Here is a 25,843-nt window from a genome sequence, read left to right as displayed (position 1 = left end):
GAGTCTTGGAGTAGCAAAAGATCTAATAGGGGGAATTATTGAGGAATGGAAGTAGAAAGAATCAGAGGATTCATTGACCCACCTTACGTGAGAGTAGGTACTTTAAAAGAAGCCTTGGATCATGTCATAGAAGTCAGGAGCTTCCTAGAAAATAGCTTTTATTGGACTGACTGGTGGTACGTAAAGTGGGGTTTTAACCAGTTGATAAAAGCAGAAGAACTAATTAGAGAGGTAATGAAAGTAGAAGTGATGAAAATAAAAGAAAAATGGAGCAAAGAGAGAAAGGAAGAAGAGAATAAGAAGAAGAAATTAGAGTTTGAAAGATTGAATAACAACTGGATGAAGATCAACAGAAATTCAGAAATATGGGTCATCCTGACTGGATAACAGAAACTGAAAAGAGGAAGAAGAAAGGAATAATGGAAAAATGAGAACTTGGTGGAAGAAGTGGAGGAGTTAGAAGAAGAAGAAACCCAAAGGCCCTTTTCAGGGCCACTCCAATCACTCGAAAAGAGATAGACTTTCAATTGCCTACCCCTTTTTTTATTTTTTTTATTTAAAAAAAAAAACAACAAAAAAAATCCCATGTTAAATTCCCCTTGTCCCTAGAATTGCTATTTTTTTTCTCCCATGTTCAATTCCCCTTGTCCCTAGAATTGCTATTTTTTTTCTCCCATGTTAAATTCCCCTTGTCCCTAGACAAGCCCAAAATCTATTACCATGATAAATTCCCTAGTCCCTATAGTGACCCAGGGGTGTTTTTAATGGTAAGTCCCATTGTCCCTATAGTAGCCCCATTCACTACTTATGTATGCAGTGAACAATTTATCAAACTTTTATGGAAAATATCAAAATTAGAAGCAGAAAAAAAATTAATTATCATTATTACAATATAGAGAAATACTACCTAGGTTACCTACTTATTTGGGCAATTTCATGTCAAGAGCTAAACAACACGTGCAGGTGAGATAATGCAATGTTTCACGCCCATCTGGTGATTGGACCGGTTAGCGGTCCAATAGAATCTCTGTTAATTGGTAATTGATTGACGTGGTTGCCACCAGCGACCGAGAATACATATAAGATAAGGCTTCCGGATAGAGTTAAATCGAGTTAACGGGTCCATATTAAAGCTACGTTACAAAAGTACTCCATTATGGACGTGCTTTTATAATATGGGTAGCAGTTGGCTACATTATCTCTCTTAAAGGTAGAGGGATTGGGGAAGGAAGAGAACTTCATTATAAAATATTAAAACAAAATTCATTTTTGAGTGGGGTCGATATCTGATGATCACACAGAGTCCAAAATAATATTTTTAAATAATATGTATAGGCCGAAACTTGCCTCTCATGATCATACGCCAGTGACACAAGGAATTTGCCAACTTTTGCGTCACGAAGTACAAGTTACAGGAATATGTTTGTACTTACCAAATCCTCGGTTTATTTGTACAATTCGGCTAACTTCTTTCAGAGGTATCTCGCAGATGTATTGCCTCTTGGTGTCCCCCTCAACTCTCTTCCAATCATACCGCTGTGTTACATCTGATTGGAGATCATAATGAATTCGTTACTGGGAAATTCAGATTATTTATAACAATTTTAAGACAGATTATTGACCTAAGAACAAATTTCGAAAAAAGGTTAGAGAGCGACGTCATACAAACGCTTGCTTCTTTCGCACTAAAATGTACCAATATGATTTAAAATTGTTTTACTTTCAGCCCAGAAATCCAGTACCTATATATATATATATATATATATATATATATATATATATATATATATATATATAACCGCAAAAAGACAATATTTAGTAAAATTAATATAACATAACGAATATAACTATAAAACTTGAACAATATCTCCAGAAAATAGATTTCATTTAAAGCACAATTATATAAACTGTATTGCTGCCATGCGTTCTACAGCTTTATTGTTCCCACACGTCTGTATGTCCATGGATGAAAATTCGATATAGCAAACAGCTTTGTAACATCACTCGTTTTCGTCTACCTCTGAGATCCTTACTGAGATCTAAACCTATACTTACAACCGAGTAAACATATTGATCTGATGGTACAACTATCTATACATGTAGTAAAGTTTTACGGCACATCAGTTCACAAGTCGGTACATAAGGTGTAAATTGTTGTTCGAGCTAATGAAAACTGGATTTAAAAAATGATAAAACTAATGATTTGATATTGCTTTGTGGCAGCCAGTATATCTGAACTGACCCATGTTAAGCTTTTGGAGAGCATTCTCATATAACCATGCTGGCATCGCCCAAGACTCGAACTCATGCGGACAGAGGTAAGATGGCAGTGGTCGGTAAAGGCGATCGCCTTAGACCGCACGGCCGATTTTACATCGGAGATTATATTTTTCATCGCTTGCAAACACTGAAGTCTGTCGCAGGCGATACCATCCACGACAAGGGCAAGCAGATGGAGCGCTGGGTGAAGTACTACACTGAATTGTACTCCAGAGAGAACCAAGTAAACAACGATGCCCTCAGCGCCATTGAAAACCTCCTCTCATGGCCGAACTGGACGAGAAACCTATTGTGGAGGACTAAAGAAGGCCGCAGAGAAACTGCCCTTAGGTAAAGCCCCAGGGAAGGATGGCATCCTAGCATAAGTCATCAAGTGCGGCTGCAGCGTGCTGCTCACACAACTGTACGACCTCCTCTGCCAGTGCTGGGATGAGGGTACATTACTTCAGGAAATGAGAGACGCCAACATCATAACCCAGTACAATAACAAGGGCGACAGAAGTGACTGAAACAATTAAAGGGACATGTCTCTTCTCAGCATTATGGGCAAAGTCTTCCCACGCGTCATCCTGAACAGATTGCAGACTGGATGCCCTCCAAAATGTTAAGCATGATCCAGTCCTTCCACGATGACATGAAAGGTACAGTTCAGTACAATGGCTCAACGTCCGACCTCTAAGACATTTGCAACGGAGTTTAACAGGGCTGCGTTCTTTCCCCCACACTTTTCGGCATCTTCTTCGCTGTCCTGCTCAAGCATGCATTTGGGAAGTCCACAGAAGGGATCAACCTACAAACGCGATCAGACGGCAGACTGTTCAACCTGGCACGACTGAAGGCAAAGAGCAAAGTACATGAAGCAACCATCAGACGATGCTGCACTAGCCACTCACACGGAATCTGAGCTACAGCGCCTCATCGACCGCTTTGTTAAAGCAATACGGTGAGTTTGGGTTGACCATCAGCTTGAAGGAAACAAACGTGATGTCTCAGGACACTGACCCACCAAGCATCATCATCAACAACTACGAACTTGAAGTAGTCAGTCAGTTCACGTACCTTAGCTCTACTATCACCAACAACTCTCTCCAGGTTGTTGCAGAAATTGTGCAACAACAGCATGCTGACCCTGAACACTAAGATATCCGTTTATCGTGTCTGCGTGCTAAGCACTCTTTTGTATGCCAGTGAAACCTGGACTCTGCACGCCTCACAAGAGAAAAGACTGAGCGCCTTTCACATGCGATGCCTCAGACGCATACTCGGGATCACCTGGAGCGATCGAGTAACAAACAACGAGATGCTTGAACGTGCCAAGATTCCCAGCATGGTCGCACTCCTACGACAACGTCTCATTAGATGACAAAACCGTGTACGTCGGATGGATGACGGACGGATCACCAAAGACCTTCTTTATTCCAAACTTGCCTCTGGCAAAAGGTCGATCGGACGGCCACGTCTCCGCTTCAAGGATGCCTGCAAACGCAACATGAAAGCCCTTGACGTCGATGTTAACACCTGGGTAGAGCTGCTCTAGACAGATGCAGCTGGCGACACGCTCTGATCACTGGTCTGAAAGCCGGCGAGGACAAGCTACACTTGCTAGCTGGTGAAAAGCGATTTCAGAGGAAGAAAAAGCAGCTCCAACCCACACCAGACCCAACCTTCAAGTGCAGCAAGGACTGCCACTCCCGAGTTGGGCTCCGAAGCCACAACAGACGCTGCATAACCACCAACCGAGATCCTTTCATCGGCGCACTTACATCATTACTCGAAACTTACGGATGCCATCCAGATCTAGACGTCTAGTCGTATTTTCATGATTTAAATAAAATTGGAAACTGAAAAAGTGAAAGCATCTAACATTATCTTCAATTGTAATTCCAGTAGAAATGATAAACTTGAAGATTTTAATAGCTAGGATTTCAACATACTCAACCATAAAATACATTGAAATTGTCTTTAACTGTCGCATAAATGTTTATGGGGAAAACGCAACTAAACGAAAGCTAGTGATGAGATTTTTAGAGATGGTAAGCGTGTTTCTCCAAGGAATTTAATATGGATATACGACCAGTATATCTGGTGGAGGTTTGGTTTGGTGCTTTAGGTTGCTTTGTGCAGAGAAAATTGGATTTCAATTACTTGCCCAATGACATACCACGGTAGCCGTATAAAGCTGTTCTGATCGCAGGATTTGAATCAATGCTCTTAGGTCGTGAGTTCTGCACGCTATCTGAGGCACCCCATATCTGGTGGAATAATAATACAGGAAAACCCCGGCAAGCTACTGGCAAACGTTTTCACATTTCCACTCGCCGTGCCTTAAGCTCCCACCCACGGTCAGGTAAGAGATGTCAGTGATCTGTAAAGGCGAGTACCTTAGACTAATCGGCAACCAAGTCTCTCCCTCTCTCTCTCTCTCTCTCTCTCTCTCTCTCGCACACACACACACACACACACACACATACACACGGCGACATACAAAAAATGGGCGATTCCAAATGTGTTGTCAATAAACAATGCATGGGTCTAAACTGAATACGGTCTTTTAAGTTAGCATTTATCGAGGATATATTTTGAACCAACATATATAACATCTGCATCGATTTTTTTACGGAACTATGCTTTGCTCATGGTAAACGCAAGCAGTACTAACCTCCTTTTGCTTCAGCTTTAAAACAGAGAATTGCTGTCAGCTCCTATCAACCCAAATCGATTTAATTTTGAATGATTTGATCGCTTCGTGCACTAATGGTGTCAATATACAAATACGACGTTTTCACTGATGATGATATTGAAGATGACACCAATGATGCTGCAGTATCTGTTTTAACAGGCGTAACAAGAGGAATATGTACAAGAACTTGATAAAGTCATATACATGCAAAAATCAAATTCAAATCTGGAACTCTTAATGAAAGTGTCTTCCAAGAAAAACTTAAATCAAAACTTGATGTCAAAGGTCTCAACGATACTAGGCAAGTTCTGTTTGATTTAGCAGAAAGGAAGAGATATGATTGTTCTGATGGTCTATTATTAGAACGTTTACCTCGAACAAACAGTGCTCATGTGGCGGATAAGTTATCGGAAGATATTTATACTATATTCCATTTCAATGAAGGAGAGAATAATTACAGTGACATGAAATCCTGCATATCGAAGGGGGCACTGACGAATAATTATAAAACAAGATCCTCCCAGCGTTTGACTTTTGTTCGCAGCGATGTTATATCACAAAGTCCGAGAACTTCAGTCAATTATTACGCTTTACAAAGCACAGATGAAGATGCAGATAGAATGAGCACAATATTTGCGCAACTAGCGACGATGAATGATTAGTTAAACGGAAATTGTTCCTATTGGGAAACCAGCTAGGTGATATTGCCACACATGACTTTGGTTTTCTAATATCATTTTCTCTTTATTTAACTCAACTCCTTGCGCCGCGTTTAAGTCGCAGGAGGTAGTAACCTACTTCCAAGCTCAATAGCGTCTAGATCATGTATGATATACTAAAGTGGGTGGTATTATAGAAAGGTAGACAGATGTAGCTCTAAATGATACCAAATAATATGGAAGTTCTAACTGAACTAAAAACACAAAGAGGAAAAAAAACTAATTTTTGGACCCAATTTTTTTTACCCAAAATTAACCTGTGATCGGAATCCGATTTTGTGTCCGGAATTTAGACCTTTTTGCCCCAGATCTAAGGCAGACCGGTCTGAACTGCACACAGATAGATAGACCTTTGCATAAAGTAGGATAAGATGGGCATTTAGAATAAAAAGTGGTCTCGATACGAAAATGATGGGTCCGTTAAGCAAAAACAAACTCCAACGTTTACCCTTCTGCTCATGCGCGAGCGAAATAGCCAATGAGAAACGATGTTTCTACCACAACTAGGCATTAGGTTAATGGGAAATCACTTGGAAGTCGATTTATTAGGATGTATTCAGAAATAGCCCACAACATGTGTTTCCTACGCGCATTTTAGGCGAAAACGACAAAAACCTTTAGGGTTTAATGAGTTGATGGATGAAAACGAAAAAACTAGAAGCTAACAGTCAGATAGAGCAACTGAAATTAAAAGGGGAAAACCTAGTGAATGATAACAAAAGAATGTATATCCAGATGTCAACAATGGCATCCCGGGAAAACGAAACAAAAAGGAATCACGTCTCATGTACAACATATAGATGTGATCATGAAAAGAATCAGCTGTACTGAGGGAAAGTTAGGCACAATTTGTACAAGACACGTGCCTTTATGCAATCAATCTTACAAAGAAAATGGAGGAAACGTAGACTTGCAACTGAAAGAAAACCATGAAATATCAGCATGCAAGCAGAGTAGAAATGGTACATATCCATCTACTGATCAAGAAAATGTAGCATATAGACAGAAAGAGATACGTCGCTTTGTTTATATTTATGTTGAAGGATTTCCCGCCATTTTCACAGAATGATCGAATTCACATAACAGTTAATGTGAGTCATAATCAACAAACGGAAGTAGCATCTAAAAACGCAAGAGATCGTAAATCAACTGAAAATCAGCAAAAGAGATTAAAATATGAAGAAAGATCTAACATAAAAATAAATGAAAACAGCACAAACAAAGCACAACAGGGCTATCAAATTACTAGAAATCAAAGAATGCTTCCGAATTACGATGAGAAACAGATAAAGAAAGATGCCTCGTATAGAGACTAAAATTACCAGCTATATAGATTCTAATTTTTTTAACCAACAGTACGAAACAAAATAAGACGCATTCTGCTGATCAATGTCAAATCAGAAAAGAATATAGATGTAGTAAGGACAACTATTAGAACTCATTGCAAGGAGGAAAGTGTGAAAGGTAACATTCGTCATTAAGGAACGATACCAATGGGATGGATCATATATATTCATTTTGACTTAATGTACTACAGACAGATTTTGAATTGATAATGAACAAAGCATCATTATGGAGTTCTGGAATAAAATGTAGTGAATAGATATGAAAAAAAATGGAGACAAGGCTACCCATCTGATGAAACGCATGAGTAATACAACACGTAGTGCTAATGAACATAGTCATAGCACTGGTAATTGCGTCCTAATTATAATTAGGCTCATCATTTAAACATGAAGTGTACGTGGTATAATGTCTAGCACGCAGAAACTAATTCAACTGTTACCAGACACATATATATTTGTATTAATGGACATTAGCTTTGTACAGAGAGTCTAACGTATTAAATAAATCACATGACGATTTTAAAGCAGCAGCGCTTCGTACGGAAGACATACCACAATGCTATGGAGGTTGTGGCGGGGTAGTCTTATTTTATAGATAATCACTATGCAAAATAAGCACCTTACAAACTGATTTGCTAAATATTATGGCTGTGAAAATCTTAGTGAGAGAGTTGGAACCTATAATTTTGATTGCAACTTACTTTCCCTCGACAACCAGAACTAATGATACATATGACATATTTTGTGAACATGTTTTTGATGTGTATGATAAATATTCTGTTGAAAATATATGCATAAATATAGCAGGCATGAATGCAGATTTTGTTTGTAAAAATCGATCCAGAAGAGATCTTGTTCTCAGGGAGAAAAGAACAGAGAAACATAGTTGCGACATCAGTGATTAAACCTCATGAACATTACATTACGTATAAATCAAAAGACATGTCATGGACGTACACACCTTATTATATACTAATACCTGAAATAATCAGAGGTGGTGTAAAAAGTCCCAGAATAAACAACAGAATTTCTTTCTCATTATCGCATCACCTACCTATTACAGCAGCACATGCAAAAGATATGTTGAAAGAAAATATGAAGACACGGGTATTTCCAAGAATTAGATGGAACTTGGCGAAAACATTAGAAATGAGCATCAATAAATCAGACATTAATGTGTTCTTTAATTTCACCTATGAGTGTTAAAAGGTAGATGACATAGAGAAGTACAATGAACTGATAACTAAGAGTGTAATAACTGCATCAGACAGATGTGTTCCAAAATCTGAACTCAGATCTCACTTGAAACCATATTGGAAGAAAAGTGGCCTTGAAAAATTACATTAGGAAATGAGAAAAGCGCAGGAAATGGATCAAAGCAGGAAAAGCTAGAAGTACAGGCTGTAACATCAAAAGCAAATACAACGAAGCAAAAAGAGTGTTCAGAAAGAAACATAGAGAGAAAGGTATATAACGAGTGCATGTCTGAAGAGAGCAGAAATGGGAATAGTTGAATTCTACGCAGTCATACCGGAAAATAGCAAAGATAAATCAGATTATGATAATATTGTATTCCGAGGAGTAGAATCAAATAATCTGAATGAATGTATAATCTTGGAAACATTATTTCTCTGAATTACGTAGTGCATCAGATGAGGAATATACTGACTGTGTCAAGACGAAGAATGTGTAAGAACCAAGCAAACTAAAGACTGGTAACATAAGAATGATACTGACTGTGTCAAGACGAAGAATATGTACGAACCAAGCAAACAAGACACGGGTAGCATAAGAGTGAGTGAGTGATTTGGATTTTTAACGTAGCTTTAACAATTTGTTCAGTCATATCGCTACGATGTCTGCAGTTTGGCAGTTTATAGTGATGTCTAAGATATGACCCTATTACAGAGGAAGAGGTATTACCTCATATCAACTCTCTAAAATTAAAAAATAACTTACCAGGCATTGACTGCGTATCGAATGAGCATTTAAAGTATGGTGGAAAATATTTAATCAGACATTTAACTGCCCATTTTATTAATATGATCCAGTTTGAATATTGGCCTAATGTATATAGATGTGGGATGATTCTAGCGATATACAAACATGACGGTAAAGAATAAAAAGGATTCGGTGATTTATCGTTGTATAACATTGACATCCAGTCTGGGATTTATCGTGGTATAACATTGACATCCAGTCTGGGATTTATCGTGGTATAACATTGACATCCAGTCTGGGAAAACTGTTTAAAATATATCGATGACCAGAATTCAAAGTATAAAGATAAAATAGTTTTTCCACATCCTCATCAGTTTGAGGTTGGAAAAGAGGCTGAAGCTATCTCTACTGCATTTACCCTTCCAAAATGTCTGATATACTAGACTAATCCAGACTCTAATGTATTTGCTGTTTTTCTGGATAATCAAAAGGTATTCGATAGACTGTGGCATTGTGGACTATGAAAACAATTTTAAAAAGTTTGGAATTAATGCAAAAATATGGAGAATAATCGCCTATTCATACGCAAAATCATGTGTCTGTGTAGTGTATAGACGATGTATATCGAACACATTTCATTTACGGAGAAGCGTTGGTCAAGGGAGTGTAGTATTCGTTTTTCTTTTTTTCGTGTACATAAATGATCTTTTGAATGAACTAGCAATGACAAATTGCGGGTTAACAATGAATCAGATGAATGTACCTAACATGCTTTTGGCAGACGACACTACTCTACTAAGATACTCGTGAATACAGCTTATCAGTAGACACAGAAGTGGAAATTGAAATATCACCCTACCAAGAGTACATGCACGATATTCAGTAGAAAAAATGAAGTGTACTCATCAAATGGAATTACTTTGGGGTTACAGGTTATTACTAGAGCAAACAAAGTGAAATATGCAGGAGTTACTTTTCCCAGTCAATGAAGATTAGAGATCGTATTGACTATACTTGCAATTAGGCTAATCGTGTAACTAACTCACCATACTCAATTAGATTAGATGCAAATGAAATGAATCCTGTACTTTGAGTGAACGTCTGGGAAAGAGTTATATTGCCGTTTGCTTTGCATGGCTCAGAACTCTGGCTTAATATGTCGTATCAGGGCATTGAAACACTGGAGAAACTACAGCGATATTTCGCCCGAATGGTACAAGGTTTCCTTCAAAGATCGCCTATCGGATCTACTACAGCATGCTTGGGGATGATTTCAATGGAAGCTCGCATAGATTAGCAAAAACTTATATTCCTTTGTCGCATGTGTATAACATTGGCAAACTTAACAGCTAAAATGATTTTCGTCTCAGCTGTTAGAACTTTTATTTTTAACTCCCAACATAGCTACAAATCTTTCATATATGATATAAATACTGTACTAAAAAGTATGATTTAGAAGACTATCTCAACGACTTTATTTTCACTGGAAAATTTCGAGACAAAATAACATGGAAAAACTTAATTGGGACAACAACAAAAAAAGCAGGTATTCTAGGAGAGAAAACATGAAAGAAGTATCAGAAATCCACCACAGAAGCAATAATTCGCATTGGAGGAATGCAAGCAAGATCTGGACTGTGTTCCCTACGTGGCAAAACAAATGATGACCGTATTTTACAAATTTCGATGAATTGTCCCTTAACCTTAGAAGACATAAATAACTTGATGGAAAGTATTTTTGTATATGTCTCCAGTGATTTACCGTGATTTCTGTGATCAGATCGATGATGATATACTAATTATGATACTTAGTGGTTTAAATGACGTCACAGAACGTTTGAAGCTCGAGACATGGATTAATGTGATCAGACTATCTACGAGTACTTCATTAGCATAAAGACTATATTATATTTGATTGAACAGAGAACATTACAGAATATAATGCAAGAAATGACTGTATCGAACTGCAAAGCGAATAGGATACTATTTTTGCTGTGTAGTTCTATTGTCAAATGTTGAAGAAAAAATTCTGTAGTTCGATTATAAAAAGTTGAAACATATTGTAATGTGTCTAGTTTAGTAATGGTATTAATTTAGTTATTTGCTTACTGTTGGAAGTAATTCACGGAACTTCATAAGTTACGAATCCACTAATTTCGTGATTCTATTTATTCCATTGTATTTCTTTAATTTATCTTAAAATCTTCAGAAAATGGAGGTATTAAAGAATTAGAATCTCTCTCTCTCTCTCTCTCTCTCTCTCTGGGAAATCCCGTTAAATGGACATAGTTTTCGTTTCGAGTAAATAAAAAGGCAATATTAGGAAAACTGATAAATGCAGCTTCTTTTCTTTAATAGTGAATTTTGTAAACTAGCTAGGACAAGCCCGTGTCACCCCCAAATTTCAGCATCGGGAAAGAAGGACAAAATTAACTAAACTAACCAAAATTATTGTTGCAATTTAATCATATCAGTGTTTCGCACCAAGGATTTTGCATCGGATACTTTGACAAATGGAGGCTGTTCATGGAATGATGTAATGACCAAGAGTCAGTTTGTGCCACGTTGTCAGGTCAGGGAAATGCTTGCTGTCTTATGACTGGCTGTATGCAAACTACGAATACTGATTGTTATTTTTCATGTATTCATGCCAGGCTAGATAAGGCTACAACGGTCTATTAGCACACATTGTAAAATGCTTTTAATTATTTTGTATTTTTAGATGAAAAATTTAATTTTAATGATCATCCAGTTTGTACTGCGTGTTTTGGTTCAGACTTCGATGAAATTACACAAAATAAAAGGTAAATCCTTAAATCAATGTTTTAATCTTTCATCACTTCTAAATATCCAGCAAACGATTCATTACGTTCAAAAAAAAGGAATAAGAAAGTAATTTTCTCTGTTTACCTGAAAAAGAGTAGATGATATATTTTTGTTTCCTCGTCTCATCTGGAAGGATGCCAGGAAAATAGGCGTTGGTCTCGTTGGTGTAGCTACCATCACCGTTCCATTTTATTAACCCCATGGAATATTCACCGCTTGTGTACCAGCTATATTTGCTGAAGCAGAAAAACGGGATGCATGTTCCTTAAATGATCACGAAGTAATTTTCAACAACAAAATAATGGCATAAAATGTATCATTCAATTCTTTGCCCATATCTGAATTCAAGCTAAGTAATAAACTGTATGCTTGAATAAAAAGTGGATTTTAAAACCGATCGGTGTGGCTAGTAAAGGGAGGAACAAGATGATAAGCGAGGACTGTGATTGGTGAAGCGGGCGGAGTTTTGTTTTCGGCCTGTATTAAACAGCGTAAGAGTAACCTAAAACTTGTTGGCTGATATCGTTGTGTGAAGACCTGTATGCAAATAAACTTTTTTGTATAGCCAATTAACCAGCCAATCAGTTCCCGATAAGAATATATGTGGGCGGGGGCTTGAAGCCTCCACTTTCACACTGATAAAGATGAGACGAGATTTTGCTGACCTGAGAAATCGGAATCTTTCTGTTTTCCTAGATGTATAACGTGTAATACATATAATTTTATCTGGCTTCAGCTGGCTCTTATAATGTGTATCTTTACAGACAGCTACACTTATAAATTTGAACAACAGTCCTAGTCTTCTTGGCTACTGGAAGAAGGCCTATGGTTTTGTACAATAGACTAATGTATAGACTAATGTATAGACTAATGTATGTTTAGAGACATTTACCACTGGGTTATATCCATCATATACACCAACAAAGCGGAGATAATATATAAAGTAGGAACACACCTGTTCCTTTTTGCATAAACACCAGTTTATCTTATTCTTGCAAGTAATTTTTATTATTTTGAATGTGTGTCATACCTCCAATGTAAAAATGTACCGTTATCTATTAACCCTAACAGTAAATACACGACCTCACTCACGGATACCTTGTCGTTATTAAAATATCTAATAACGTATTAATACAGAGCCTTATCACAACATACATGTATTTGGTCGATATGTAGCCATGACCGGCCTTAGGCTTATAGGACCGATTTGCCCTAATCCGGCAGCGCGTTTACAGCAGCCCAGCGCGTTAGTAATTTTAAATATATATCTATATAGAGAAAGTAATTTTAAAGCGATAGAAGAAAATTTAAGTTCAGTACGTAGCATTGTATTTATTTAATATATATGGTTATAATGTATTTAGCTAGTCTTTTTTACGTCGTCTTTTGTACTGTTTGTACCATTCCGCTCACAAATTTGTTGGTAGGATGGTCTAAGGCTCTAGCCTTTACCAGTCACTGTTATCGTACTTGTGTCCGCGTTGAGCTCAAGTCGCAGATTCGGCCAATGGGGGTATGTGAGAAAGCTTGTCAGTAGCTTCCTTTCCGTCGGTAGTTCTTAATGGTGTTTTCTTTGATTTTTCTGCCCACGAACACCAAACCATCACAAATATTTTGATTATATATATATATATATATATATATATATATATATATATATATATATATATATATATATATATATTGTTTCCATTCACATACCACTATAATAAAATATTTACTTACTTACAGAAATGGTAAAATTTTCACATTTCATTTATAAATAAATGATAACTTTGCACACTTTTCTTTAATTAAAACTGCAGTGGATGAGAAAACCATTGATGTTAGCACATGAAATAATTACCATTTGACCTACTTAACACACGTCACCCAGCGATCGCAGTAAGGGCAATAACTATTTAATGTTATTTAAGCGACCGGTAAAACTCTGTAAAGAGGGTTATTACTTCCCTTCGTAGCATTGTTTATCGTCGATAACAAACGCATATACAAAGCTGATTCAGAATAGATTATTGCACTATTTACTACAGTCATATGACTTCAAACGAGAACATCAGAAGCTATAATTTGTAATTTATTCTTACATTTTACGAGTACCTAACATAGGCACATCCATACTGGGGCAAGCTCACAACCCCGGATATCACTTTAAAACATATTCTGGCCTACACCCGTGAAATTTAATAGCTGACCATTACAAGTCTGCCGTCCCAATCACCCGCTAAGAATAAAAATGCGTGCGCCCTTGGAACCTAGATTACATCACTGTAATAGCAAATGCCAATAAATAGTTAATCAACCGCCACTGGAACAAACAATATAAAACTTTTCGTTACCCAAAACTGACGGAGTCCAAAAGATTAAAATTTAAGATTGAATTAGCAAATTAAACATGTATTTATAAAGTTACATTTTACTGATCCATAACATCAGTGACCACTGTGATTTGAGTAGATGAACGCTATTGTGTCAATTATTTGAGAAGATGAACACATTCGTGTCAAGACACCTGTACACGTGATCTCATAACAGATTATTTAAATTTATTAAAGGTTTTTGATCTCGTCATTATATGGTGACTTTTCAGAAACTTTAAAAAGATTAAATGGCTTACAGTTGATTCAATTTCTTTATAATTTGTAATTACAAGAAATATGGTTTAAGTACAAATTTTAATGTTCCATGAGGGCCGATAAACATTGAAGGTAGTCGAATAGAGTAGTATCATTATGTATGGGAGTTTGAGAGTACCACGGTTCCCAATCGCTTAAAACCCCATAATTTTTCCACCTAGAGATTTTTACACACGTGCATCTGCTATTCTAACCCACGTGAGCTCTTAAGTGAAGTTCCCATGCCACAATCAGATCAGTACAGCCACTGCAGATAGTTGCATCACTGTTATTATTGATCAGTGACTCTCTGCCTACTGTATACTCTCTCTTGCATAAGACAAGTAATGGAGGATTCTGCTTATCTATAATTCTCAAAGAGGGATAATGAATGACTCGATATATACAAGAGATTGACCATAGCCATTGTTAATAAGATTCAAACTATTGTTGGAGGAAGTACTAATTAAGAATTTGTATATAAAATTAGTGTTCCAATATACCAGTTATTATAAACGTGTTGGACCACGTATGCAATAAAATGAGATGCATAAAATATAATTGATCGGAAATAACAGGCGTTAGGTAATTATATTATGAATTCGTTTTCATACCGACAAAATAGTGAGGGTTTGCATTAGGCATTCTTTTGTAAACTCTCTTGAGTTTATATGCAACTTCTTTTATTTTACTGTCACAAAATATCTGTGGTCAAATCGGTTACCGTGTCATACTTTCCTCGACACATTTCAGGCTCGAATAACTCTCGCGGAAAATGATGTTTCTTCATAATTGAGTAAACATTGAGCTCAGGATGGGTTGTAAACGAAAATGAAAGTCAAATCTCAGAATGTACTATCAATCACGATTATAACTGCATGACAGGCATGCTTCTTTGAGACGCAGTTTGGTCTGAAACAATATTTGGGCTTTCTATTATGTCTTTTGGCACGCATGGGCTTATTTGGTGTGACAAATTCATACACTGTAATCAACATTGACTAGAATACAGCTATTGGCTGTAATGAATTAGAGTACAACCAGCTTAGAACAGCAGCGTGCTTGTAATTATAATATAAATACTCTTCACAAGTACTAATAGAACGGAGACTGTTTCCATTTGCGTGAGAAAAGTTACATTAGAGAAGTACTGTGGGCATATATATACAATACTAACAGTAACACGAATTCTTCTGCATAGTATTTTGGTATGATTCATGAGCGCAACAAATACAGGAATTAAATTAACAGAGCGATGGTGTGTTTGTAAGATTAAGCCACTAATCGACTAAATGTATCATAAAGCAAAAATGACGTAAATTTGGCGAAACAATTAACTAATAGCGCTAAAAGTCATTGTATGACATTGTGAAAGAAAGTTTAAGTCTCTGACTTAAAACGAACCCAGCGACGACGAAATGAGATGTGAAGACAGTGACATCAAAATGCCCAATGAATACAGCAGTTAGAAGAATGACTTTGAAAATAACATGGCAATGGCAACCACACTCACCTACCTTGAGAATAAATAGGAAACAAATCATAACAATGTAGAAGGAAGATAGCTAACTATATGTGATGACAACAACTGTATTCACGAAGATGGAGAATAAGAGGCCACAGCTGATATATGTGAGCGTGAGCTAGTCACGTCGTTCGCCATTTTAGATAAAAACGTACAAGAGATTATCGTGTACGAGTTGGCGTGATACGTAGTAACGAATCGTTGGGAGTAACCTGGCCTAATGTATTCTTTAAGAATATATTCTCCGAGCAGGGACTTCATATATTTGGTCAAGAAGATGAGCCTGTTGCGACATTATACATTGCCATCAGTAGACAAAGCACAGTACAATTAATGGCCGTAAAATTACATTCTATCCTCTGGATTATGCTGAATTTTCTCCGATCCCAAAGCCTTGGAAAACGAGATTTCTGAGGTAGAACATGCCATTATAAATTGTCAAAATGACATTTAATCTCGTTAAGTGTTAGCTCCGTTGCTAGACTATACCAAAATGTGTCATTGAAGTAAGTCGCGTAGTCAACTTTGCTGACCGTGTGCTCTGCAGCTGAGTATATTCGTGCGTTGCAGCACAGGTTTGTCAATACAAATGTGTCGTTGAGGAAATGCCCAACCATGTTGTTTAGGAAAAAGGTACACAAGTCAACGAAGTAATATCCGATATTGTGCGGCTTCCGATCCTATTAAAAAAAAACAAAACAACAACATATCCAATGATTTCATGAACTAATTCGTCAGAGGATTTTTGTAAATTCTGTACGTGACTCTCTTACTGGTCTCTTGACTGAAGCCAGCTGGTGTTGAAAATACTAGCGAGATCAAATTATGCAAAGAAGGACAAAATATGGTCCAAAAACGATATTCAGGGAGATAACGTGGCATCCACAAAACTCTCTTTGATCATCTTATGAATCAATAGAGACGAGAAGACGTACAAAAGGAAAATCCAACTGCAAGCACGTACACCTGAACCTTAACCCGGATCAGCACATGACTCTGAACCCGGATCTGAACCAGACAGATTACGAACCTGAACCCGGACTTCGTATGAACTCAGTTTCTTCGCCAAACTTAGGCCTTATGTATCTTCCACGCCTGTAAAACATATACTCTGGCAATACAGACGCGAAGAAGGACTGATAAAATTTCGGAGCTGCCAGAATAAACACGCCTGCAGAATAAATTTCTAGGTTGCGAAGGGAATCTGTAGTAACACTGGCAGGAGGCTAGAGAAAACTAATCACATGTAGGAGAATGCCTTGGTGGACTGTCTCAACCCCAAAACCTTGTAGATCAATCGATCGGAAGTACTTGTGGGGTCACTTCCCGCCGATAACAACGTGGCAGAGGTCATCAATGAAACCGCATTATTTGTCAACGATCGCTCACCAACTATATCATGGACCCGGGTACATTTCGCACATTAATGAATGAACTTATTAAAGACAGCGATGATGTATGCAGCATCAATCCTGAATTATGAGATGCATCATATTGTTCTCGAAATCAAGGGTATGATGCATCATCTCGTTGTAAATACAACCTCTAGCGTTACTTGATGATCAATATCTCGTCAACGAAACCACGGGAGCGTACGATATTGACTCAATCAATGAAGAGATTTTACGGGGAATTTCGTTGTTGAACACACCGAGCTCTGCTATCTCGATCTTATCTCACAATTACGCAAATAATTTTGCACAATCGAAGCCGATAATATTTATCTGTAGGCAAAGAAGATATCATTGGGATTCCCAGAGAAAGACGAATCTTATGCATGGGATAAAATTTCGCACCATAAATTGTCACGATCATCAACCAAAATGAATGTGACATATTGGCGGCAGGTACCCTTCATGTCTATCAAGTCGCGTCGCAGGGTTAAATATTGTCTGACATATAGCCCGAATATGGAACCAGGTGACCTGCTGTCGATTACACCGATGGCGTCCATGTATCTACCATACCACAATTCCCGGTCGACGCATCTTCGTTACACCCATATTGACCAGGTTGGACACGTGTTGAATCTCCATGGCAAAACCTTAACAATACAATTGTACATTAGCGAACGATGTGATAATTATTACGACAGTCGTACGCGGACGTGTAATACTCATGTGTATTGTCAACGCGAGAAAACTAGTTTAAGTAGCATATTATGGAAATGGTCTTAGCGATGTTGTCCGGGAATTGTTCACAAGCTCGCCTAAGGTTCCCATGGTTCTAACCTGGCGTGCTGCACGGATCGCAAAGCAAGCTGTAATGTGAGTTGTTTATTGCATCGAAAACTCTTTGGGGGATCGGTGGAAAAATCTAGGATCCCATGCGATTCATACGATTTGAGACTGACTACGACGATTAGTCGACAATCAAAGGTGGTTGCGCTTCCAAGAAAAGTTACACATCCATCGGAGTCAACAATGGCAGCAACAACGTCTAACTTTTTGATGATTACAAATGCAGGAATGGGAAATGAATTACATCTGTGGACGGCAGAAAGATATTAGACTAAACCGATCAGGTATAACCGATGACAATTTTTAAAAAACACCACATTTGACATGAGTTTGCATGCAGTGGTATTTCGCAGCTTCCAGTATTATTCTTACCCGGCTAGGGACCTCAAGCCACTAGAACAGAATTACAAGTGGAGGGCACATTGACGTGTTTTCTTCCATGAGAGGCTTTCGTGAAAACTTGAACACGCTGACAAAGGTAACAATTATGCCGGCGATACCAAAACTGGAATTTGAACGACGACGTCATGGCATTGTTCAACAGTGCACGTTATTCAAGGAAAGGAAAGGAAATTGAAGCCAATTCTCGACATTATTAGGATGAGTATTAGACTCACTAGATACAGCGATGATTATACAAAATGCGCTGGCCCGTCGATGATGTTTCAAAAGGATGGATCAGACGATGCAGAGCCTCTCCAGTATACACGTAGTCAGCCTCAAATTCAGGCAAATAACTTTGCAAAAATTGTCAACCTTGAATTTGTGCAGCGTCAAGGAAATTTCATGGAACCTTGTTGTGTTTTTCTGGTACGATTTCTCTCAGTCACATATTCAAAATTTGAAAAGATTCTATTAAGTTATTTTCAGGTCCAAAAACACATTCATGTTAACCCCTAAACGCAACGCCAACGATACTGTCTACCATGGTGTCACTGGTGGTAAAATTGAATTATCAACATTAACAGCGCGGATCCTGTCATAATCCTGTCATCGATCGCAGAATCACGTTTGCTGTTTGTGCAGTTTGGAGACATGTCAACACTGTCCTTTCTCCCGCTCATCAAAGACACAACGCCTAACATCGTTCATGGACAGCTTAAAATTCAAAAATGGACCCAACATGGTATCTGCACACCAAAACACATGTTCGTGGCATTTTAAAATGAGATTCGAGAGGCCAACGGGTAAACGCGTAGTGTAATGATACTTTATCAATTGCGAGTGTCTATAGTTTTCCACTGATTTGACGGCTATCAGGAACCATCCGAAAACGTTTGGTCAACTTCGAAAACAATTAATCATGCGTGCATATAATAAGGTATGGTCGTACTTGGGCCGGGACCAATTCATTGACACAGGTCTGCAGATTTTCCAGAAAACTTCACTATGTTGAACCCGGTTTATTGAAGTTGTTTAAGCAATCCTTTATTGGCATGTACTTTCACACACGTGCAAAATGTGGTTCCAGCCCGCGGTGATAGATTTATCGTAGTATTTTTCTCGGACAGGACTCTGTTGCTGGTGGACGCGTGTGACCGAATGTGAATGATTGTGACGCATGCAAAAAAAAAAACAGTAAGGTTTTCTCATAACTAAACAATATACTTTTAAAAAAAATGTCATATCATGACGTTAACGTTAGTCTTAGTACAAACCAGCTTGCCAAAATTAAATGTGCAATTAGAAATAGTTTTAGGGTCACAATAAAACGTTCTCCAACAAAATGAATTGCGATTGTCCCAGTGTGGCTAACCCGAACACACCTTCATCAATTCAAGGAGGCCAAACAAAAGAACACCTCGGTGACATTAAAGTTGTCGAAGTCAGAGGCGACCCAAATGCCAAAGATGGTTGGAAGCTCCCTCAGTAGCAAAGTATCTACTAGTATGTTCGGGGCCGTTGGAGCCACATCCGGGATGGCTCTGCAAAAAGGCGGTTGGTGGACTGGATGTGTCTCGTAGACGAATAGGAAAGTAAAATGTCTTCAGCTACCTGGGATCATGTGCAAACTACCCTCAGGCAAAGGTCTCCGATGTACTCGCGATGACAAAATCGGTCAAGCATTCCCGATTTGTCTTTATGAGGAGCGAATTGGCTTCGACGAACTTCCGCACGTGTGAAACCGGGATCTTTAACCAGAAGTGGACAAGAGGAGCGTGCACTCACTGGATTGCATACGTGGTAACTACTCAATATCTTTTTATTTGTTTACTTATACGAGCATGCACCGCCATGTGAAGTTGTTTTTAATAATTTCCCCTGGGCTCGAGCACCCGTCGTCTACCATTGATTCATTCAACGATTCCGTGGCAAACTCTAATGAACGATTCAATAGGCGTGCATTTAGTTTTTAATGCACTGTATATACTCACGGGAAGACCTAACCCGCCAGTACTCAGTGATTTAGCATTGTCACCTTGAAACTACACTTAATATTACACTACATGCTTCTTAGCATGTACAGACGCGTGTGCGCAGAGACCCGACGTAGATCTGGCCAGGTTTGCCACAAAAGCCATTTTTAGTAGGTTTACCAGCCGGGTTATTCTTTACCATAGCGAGCTTATGATTTTTCAAGATTAATCTGGACAACTGCAAACGTCCAGGTGTTGATCTAGATCCTGACCTTGACTGAAAATTAGTAGCAACCACGTAAACAAGTTCTATTTTTATTTTAAAATGATTGGTTGTTGTCGAGGTCAAGATGGGACCACGAGTTTAAGATGTAAACAACTTTTTTACTTTTTATTTCTTAGAGTAAAATGATTGGTTTTCGTCACGGCCACACTGGGTGTACGTGTATCCTAACAAGTACCTAATTTCTACAAGCTTCCAGAACGTGATCACATGACCCCCTTTTTATGTTTTAGAAGACGATATAACCTTTGTTTTGGAGAATTATTCTCAGTAGAAGTTGGGCTGTTACACTGGAAGTTGCATGTTGTGCTGTTTGGAGTTATTTCATAATACTTGGATTGGAGTTATTTTATATTACTTAGATTCAAACGGATTAATTCTTTTTTCCTGTAAAATACTTGTGATCATGTGAGATTCTTAATTAAAAACAGTTATTAGATTCAAATGGATTAATTCTTTTTTCCTGGAAAATACATGTGATCATGTGAGATTCTTAATCAAAAACAGTTTTTATAAGAAAATTTATTTAGATTTCCAAAACCGGAGTGATAATTCTTGTTTCTACAAGGAACTATAGACTTCAAAACTACAAGTTACAGCATACGTCATCGGCCTCCATCTTGGATTCTTCGTCGGGATTCGAACTTGAAATCAGTTGAACATTTTGTTATTAGGAATTCAAAAAATGTATTTGTGGATTGTTCTTGGCTTATCTTTTTTATTTGATTCTTAAAACCTAAGTTCATATTTTTTTCAATTTTACAGAAGTTTTCCCGGGAAATAAATTATTGTATTTTTTCAAAGCTTGTTGTTTTCACTCTTTCTTGTGTTACTGTTTATTCTAGCCTAAACACGTGACACATTATTTATACGTGATGGATTCTGAACAGCCACGCGATGATGATGTTGCAACATTTAACGATTGGGTGTTCGACCAGCTGACAGATGATGCTAATATTTATAGCCAATTTGTTCCAGGTGTCCAGAAAAATGTGCTTCAGATTGGTATTGCCAGGCATCGTAAACGATCAAATATAAACTACGCGAGGGCAAGATAGAAATCGACAATTGGGACCACTTGCCTCATGTGCCACTACCAACTCAAGGAGTCACAGCATTAACACGCAGAAACGCTCGACAAAAATATACATCCCAGTCGGATTTGAAACACTGTTTTACTACGATAATGTGAAATTCACCGACAAACTTACAGCGGTTATATTTATCAAACGTTTTTCGGAACCAATACTGACTCGGCCAGGAAATTAAAGACCTAGTCGATTGTTATTAACCAAAGACGCACTTTTCCGCGAAACTGTTTTTGGACAAATAAAGATTGTTAGATACATGAAGCAAAAGCAAAGACATAATAGGTGTATTTCTCAGTGTACGTGGTGAAAAACCATTGAAACGCGCAATCACCAGGGACTTGACTAGCTCACACTAAGATACTTTCTATGACTGCATTACGGATGTGCCAGTAAAGAAAGCTAAGTGATTCACGGTGACCTTATTAATATAAAAGCTGTGTCTAACCCTCAAATAACTAAAGCGAAACAACAACTGCAAGTCGAAATCGCCAAGAAAACTATTTTACTCTCGAAATACAAATACATGTCGGTGGTCGAAAACGCTATTTACTGAATCACTACGGAGACCATCGTTGGTCTATGTGCTGCTTGAATTGTGACTACAGCCACCTTCGAAGGTGTTCCAAGCAGATTTGCTGTCGGAGTTATATCGATAGTAACCACTTGTGCCAGCAGCGCTAGTAAAATAATTTCGCTACGTTTACATAACATAATATGAGTCTGTTCAGAACATCTCGAGGCGGCACAAAGTAGTCGCAGCACAACTGCCAATGTGTACTCAGTGGCCATAGAAGATTACAATTAGCACGAAGTAGTTTGAGATGATGTTAGCTGAGATGGAAAACCACTTTTTCTTCGCGTACAGATACGAAACCGGGGCGCAAGCGACGAAAAACAGGTAACTGATTTACATCGAATAAATATCTGCCGGTTCATCGATCTGCCTGTGAGCTCGCAATGACTGTACTGATCTGACTGGGGAACACTGGGATTGAGAACCATAATCGGCCGCATACTCTTAACTCCCTTAATAATACCATGAAAAGAAAGCAAATAGATTTTCAAGCGTAGAACCAGTGATATATTCAATATAAAATGTATTCCAATGTTCTATGTTATAATGCCAAGTAAATTAAAGTCTAAGCAGTAAGTTGAGATTAGAAAAAATATTCATTAAAAGTCAGTCTAACACTAATGACGATAAGCACATAACTGACCAAGAAATTATTTGTAATGTTTGTGACATTGTTTATATTTTCGTAAATTTAGAAAATTATATTGACTTACTTTATGGAAATTTAGCGTGACAGACCTTCATTTCTGGGTTTGCAGACACATAACAGAACATAACTGTTGGAATTGTGACTGCATCTCACGTGTTGAGAATGCAAGCATTTATATTGTATGCAAAGGTTAGACGTCGCCTGGTGAGTTCTCTTGATTTCTGATAAGTGGATAACTGCATGCAGGTCAGCCATGTGTCTTATATTGGCTACCAAATGGTCAACATATAGAGTAGTGGCTATTTTGTATCGTGTATCCACATACCAGTTACCCTGAATCGCATGTGTCAGTCAGGTTGAATTTACAAAATAAAATATTACTTGTAACTTCGAAGTCGATCCTACGAATCATGGCTCTAAAGTATGCCGATCGCTTCCATTAGTTCAGACCACCACGGTTACTTACGAAACAAGAATCGACGGAAAAGTTGTCAATACAATAAAATGTTGTTGTTGATTTCAGTTGCACTTCTCAGTAAATCTTATTGTCAATCAAATCGTGATCTGAATACACTGTCTCTTTTTTGCGAAGAAAGTTGAGACGAAAATATGATTTTTCTGTAAAATCCTGCGCCGACATACATCCAAGCCATATTTTTGTGTCTCAAATTAAGAATGAGAAATCTTCTCAATAACAGCCCTAAGCAAGTTTGATCAAAGAAACGGTCTATTTGTCGAAGGTAGCGTAAAACTTACTGAAACAATAAGTTTACAGTATTGTAACTTTTCAAAGGTTTGTTGTCCATTTTTGTTTCGGTTTTCAATTCTGGTGCAAAATGTGCACTCCAGTTAAGGATACCCTCTCTCTACACTATTTATTTGCTTTTTTATATGTGCTCCAAAATAATTTAATTGCAACTCAGAAATTAATGGCGTACTAATGGTAAATGTTGCCCAGGGCCAGTGGCGTACATGCCGCTAAGGGCGACAATACTGGCCCAAACAGCCCGAATAAGAGGCCCAAAGGGCCAAAACCGGGCTGACCGTAGGGGGCTGCGTTCTTGGGAGGAGGAGCTAGACCCATCAGCCGGCTAGGTATTTGGGGAGCTCTGTGAGCTCCCCCACTCAGCGGGGTGCAGGATGGAGCACTGACCGCCAACGATTGTCCTGCAGTTTAATTCCATTTGGTGGCTTTTTCTTCTTGTATCAGTTGTTTTAGCGCCCAAGACTACTGGCGCCCAATACAACAGCCCCGTCCGTCTCTCCCCCCCCCCCCCTCCGTTACTACGCTAATGTCAGTAATCAAATATCAACTGCAACACAAAAATCATATATTAGTACAAAGCAGTTTTGTACCATGTTTGCATGCAATTTCATTGATCAAATAATACAGCAACATTGATTATGCATGTGAGAAAGGTGACAAAAATAATTACTTGTATATATCATGGCGAAGTAACCAGTTGGATATGAACTCAAATTCCAGTCTTGTGTTCACACTAACCAAAGCACAGCCCTTCACCTGTAACACAGGAATAAGAGAATTTTCCATAATTAATCAATTGTCAAATAATGAATACTAAAATAATATTAAGCAATATAAATCGTACCTAAAACTTAGAAATGAATGAGATATTTAAATACAGAAAATGAAATAAACAAAACAGAATATTTGACTGATATTATTTTATAGTTTGTAAATTTTCTTATGATTTATATTCCTTTCCAAATATTAACTATACGTCAAATAAAATTTAAAAGTGTTAATGTATAAAATACACAACTGTTCCTTGAAGCAATTTTTAATCAGTCCCCTGATTTTTTAAGACCGCAAACTGGACTCTGGTTCGCAACCAAATTGTTGGGATTTAAAGGCCTTTGTCTGTCAGGTCATCAAGACCATAGACATAACATGAATAATATGTGTAGCATATATACACATACACAGTCAGACTTGTCTAACGGCCACCATTGTTATTCAACGGTCACCCGTTCACGGTTTCCATTCTAATCCTCCCTCGCCCAGCTTCCTAGGACATGCCTAATGTATCCTCCATAAGCTACCGGGGTTAATTCATATTGCTACATTGATATGCAACACCTCAAAGACATGGCTTAGATTTTGATCTAAAAGATCAGCACCATTGTACAGTAAGTTACAGCGTCAGTAGTGAATAGGGACGATTCAGCGACAATGGGAATTAGCATTACAGACCCACCCACCCCGGGACTGTTTAGCGACTATGTAAATTTAACATGGAGAAAAATCGTGGGACTGTTTAGCAACAAGGGAAATTAACATGGGAAATAGATTTTGGGACTGTTGAGCGACAAGGGGAATTGAACATGGGAATATGGGACTGTATAGCGTCAAGGGAATTTAAACAGGGTGGGACTGTATAGCGACAATGGGAAATTAACATGGGATTTTTTTTTTTTTAGAAAAAGGGTAGGCAATGGAAAGTCAATCTCTTTTCGAGACCTATGAGTGGCCCTGAAAAGGGCCTTGGGTTTCTTCTTCTAACTCCTACACTTCTTCCACCATCCCCTTATCTTTCCCAAAATTCCTTTCTTCTTCCTCTTCTTCTCCTCCTCTGTTATCTAGTCAGGATGGCCCATCTCTCTAAATTTCTGTTGGATCTTCATCCAGTTGTTATTTAATCTTTCAAACTCTAATTTCTTCTCCTTATTCTCTTCTTCCTTTCTCTCTTTGCTCC

The 25,843-nt window shown here is 38.0% G+C and overlaps 1 protein-coding gene across 1 annotated transcript in view; it reads right to left on the bottom strand.

Annotated features, from left to right (window-relative positions):
* LOC149780080 (contactin-like) overlaps positions 1 to 25,843 on the bottom strand; it is a 302,136-nt gene that overhangs the window by 112,273 nt on the left and 164,020 nt on the right. Inside the window, exons 4-6 of the mRNA XM_089936841.1 lie at positions 24,563 to 24,648; positions 11,877 to 12,028; positions 1,434 to 1,547 (exon numbers count right to left, since the gene is read on the bottom strand). Of these exons, the coding sequence (XP_089792967.1) occupies positions 1,434 to 1,547; positions 11,877 to 12,028; positions 24,563 to 24,648 (352 nt within the window). The remainder of the gene's footprint in view (positions 1 to 1,433; positions 1,548 to 11,876; positions 12,029 to 24,562; positions 24,649 to 25,843) is intronic.

Source organism: Sinohyriopsis cumingii, chromosome 16 (assembly GCF_028554795.1).
Source record: "Sinohyriopsis cumingii isolate HCF-2022 chromosome 16, ASM2855479v2, whole genome shotgun sequence".
NCBI lineage: Eukaryota > Metazoa > Mollusca > Bivalvia > Unionida > Unionidae > Sinohyriopsis > Sinohyriopsis cumingii.
Note: the sequence above shows the minus strand (reverse complement) of the source record. Positions and strands in the feature narration are given on the sequence as shown.